Source organism: Bidens hawaiensis, unplaced genomic scaffold (assembly GCF_021521415.1).
Source record: "Bidens hawaiensis isolate Kalapana, Puna unplaced genomic scaffold, B.hawaiensis_p1.1 tig00053163_1, whole genome shotgun sequence".
NCBI lineage: Eukaryota > Viridiplantae > Streptophyta > Magnoliopsida > Asterales > Asteraceae > Bidens > Bidens hawaiensis.
This window is the reverse complement of record NW_027499575.1, coordinates 69,902-72,571: the sequence shown is the minus strand read 5'-3', so window position 1 is coordinate 72,571 and position 2,670 is coordinate 69,902. Positions and strand designations below refer to the sequence as shown.

At 32.5% G+C, this 2,670-nt stretch overlaps 1 protein-coding gene across 1 annotated transcript; it reads right to left on the bottom strand.

Annotated features, from left to right (window-relative positions):
- Window positions 1-269: 269 nt before the first annotated feature.
- Window positions 270-2,118, bottom strand: LOC143599981 (uncharacterized). The gene is made up of 3 exons (XM_077077797.1): window positions 1,568-2,118; window positions 527-703; window positions 270-431 (listed from the first exon to the last, which is right to left on the bottom strand). Exons 1-3 carry the CDS (start codon window positions 2,108-2,110, stop codon window positions 276-278), a joined length of 876 nt encoding a protein of 291 aa, XP_076933912.1. The 5' UTR covers window positions 2,111-2,118; the 3' UTR covers window positions 270-275.
- Window positions 2,119-2,670: the final 552 nt, after the last annotated feature.

The window sequence follows — 2,670 nt, the reverse complement described above, 5'->3', positions numbered from 1 at the left end:
TATCAAACAGAATTGGACAATATATATGTTTTATGGGGGAAGACATGGGACCCTCATAAGATTCATTTTCTTTTCGCCTTGTCTGTTTTCTTTTTATTTTACCACTTTTTATAAATATACACTTCATTTTAGAACCTATAATTATATATTAGCCACTTCAAAAGTATTAATAGCAAATAAGTATAGTGAATATGTCCATAGTTTGACATGCTAGTTGCAATTGTCAAAGAAATAACGTATAACGACTCTCAACTAAAACACTTTTGGTGTTGTTACTATGAGAAGAAAATGTAAAGGATTACCCAAAGTTCATCTTCAACTCCATATTGATGAAAATTTGTGGACTTAGGAAGCTCTCCCGGCTCGTCATTTCGTGCAAATCTACCCCGTATTCGTGGACGGTTGTCAGCAAGGGTCTTCCGACATGCATACTATATGAACCGCAAAGTGATCGATTTATTTTCATCATCCAACAAAAATAATACCAGATAAAAAACATGTTTGATTACTGTTAAAATTCCCTTACCTTAATTGTCTTGTTAAAATTCCTTTGTGTTCTCTTTGCTCTATACTTTGAGATCTTCTCTTTCCTCTCCTCGGCGTTGTAACGTCCCACTTTGAAATTTGCTTCATCCATGTAAGAACTGTCTCTTGATAGTGGACTAGAAGACATCCTTTGGGTTGTTTCTTTAGCCTTATGACTCTAAAAACAAAGGTAATTTAGTCAAATGACATAGAAGCACCATGTTATATCTTTTATTATTAAACACAAGTTTTTGCAATTCAATGAGGTTCATATTTTCATGCATTCTCTATCGAATGCGCCATGCAAATAACCCTCATAAGTAGGGTTTGATGAAATGTTCTTATTTTAGATAGTGACCTATCAATTTTAAGTGAAAACGACAATAACAATAACGTATAAGAATTTGTCACGGTGCACAAAACACATAGATGGAAAGATAAATTAAGAGTGACACGTAAGCGGTTACATAATTGTCTTATGCATGTATCATAGTTACTATAAATATGTTTAGCTCGTAAGCTAATTATATATATAACTTCGCGAGCTTCTTATATGAATTTCTCGAGCTATATATATATATATAGGGGAAGGTTAACGTACAAATAAAATTAACGTGCTAAACGTGAAAATTAAATAGAGTAATTATATATACAAGTAGAGTAATTATGTAATTACTCTATAATGTAATTACATAATTACTCTACTATATATAATTACTCTACTTGATTCTCACGTTTAGCACGTTAATTTCATTTGTATTTGATCCAAAGCCTATATATATTTCAATACAAACCTTATAATCAAAAGAAATGAAAAAAAATTGATTGATAGATAATAGTTTTTGTGGTTTTTAAGTTAATGGTGATTTTTGTTGGAACCTCTCTCTCTCTCTCTCTATACATAATATATATACACACATCCAATGAGTGTTTGAAAGAGAATCTTTTATGAAAAGGAAGAAAAGTGAGGTGTGATTTTGATAAAAGCATTGAAAAGTGAAATTATGTCAAATTTTGGAGTTAATGAAGGATGGGGGCTAACTTGTAAATCACCAGTGCTGCAAACTCTTCTCATATGGGTAGAGGAGAAGCAATGATCAGGTGAGGTGAGGACTTGGGAATCAAGATGTGGAGTATCAATCAAGCCATTAAATTTTGGTTGATAAACAACACCATTTGATCTTCCTTGTTGGAAAGAATTACTGCTGTAACTCCTTTGCATCATCTTGAATGCATTATCAGACCCACCATAGTAGTAATGATCATAGGATGCTAATTGAGTGTTCTCTATTTTGACTTCTGAAGCACAAAAGTCAAGAGCTTCACTTGATGAAGTTACAGAAATACCCTTTTGGTAAAGAGAGAGGTTATTAAGGTTTGGTGGGGAGGTAGAAAGGATGGTGGGGATAATTTGGTCAGTTTCATCAATATTTTCATGGCTTGTCAAAGGTGGTGATATAGGGGTATAAGTGTAATTGTGTTCTTGGAAAGCTTGCATGATGTCAATGCTTGATGAAGAATCATTGAATGGTGAAAATGAATCATTGAAGAAACAGCCATCAAACTCATAGATTGCAAAAGACATTGATGAATATAAGTTATGCTAAAATTGGCAATAGTTTCTTCAAAAATCAAAGATGAGAAAAGGCAGAATTAAAAATTCAGCCTCTTGTCAACACTCAATAACTTGAGACTAGTCCACTTCCCCTTTAAATATATGGTGATTTTCTAAACAACACCCATGAGGTTTTTTATATTATCATAACTTACCCTCAAATCAAACAATTGTTCTTTTGTTCATCACTAAGTTATGGTTATAGCTATCCACCCCCTCAATTTGTGGGCTGGTTACTTGAGTTCTTACTCTATGTATCCTTTTAGGTTTTAACTTGCTAGATTTAGCTCTTTACTATGAATAAAGGCTAGCTATAAGCTCAAGAATAGAATAACAATTGAAAGACACAATCATAATGAAATCACCTTGAATAGGTTATGCGTGTTGCAAATCGATGATTGTCAGGGAAATGTATGTTTCTTTAAGTGAATAGGTGATTATTAAACAACTTTATTTAATAGTGATTAAAATAGTTTGAGAGATTTTAGTTTTAACTATAAACTGAACTCGATGTGAAGAAAAGGAATGCG

Excerpts from the sequence above, each read along its gene's own strand:
- LOC143599981 (XM_077077797.1), bottom strand. The coding sequence starts at position 2,110 with ATGTCTTTTGCAATCTATGAGTTTGATGGCTGTTTCTTCAATGATTCA. Across the intron at positions 704-1,567 it reads GCAGCACTGGTGATTTACAA|AGTCATAAGGCTAAAGAAAC; the intron begins GTTAGCCCCCAT and ends CTTTGTTTTTAG. Across the intron at positions 432-526 it reads ATTTTAACAAGACAATTAAG|TATGCATGTCGGAAGACCCT; the intron begins GTAAGGGAATTT and ends CGGTTCATATAG.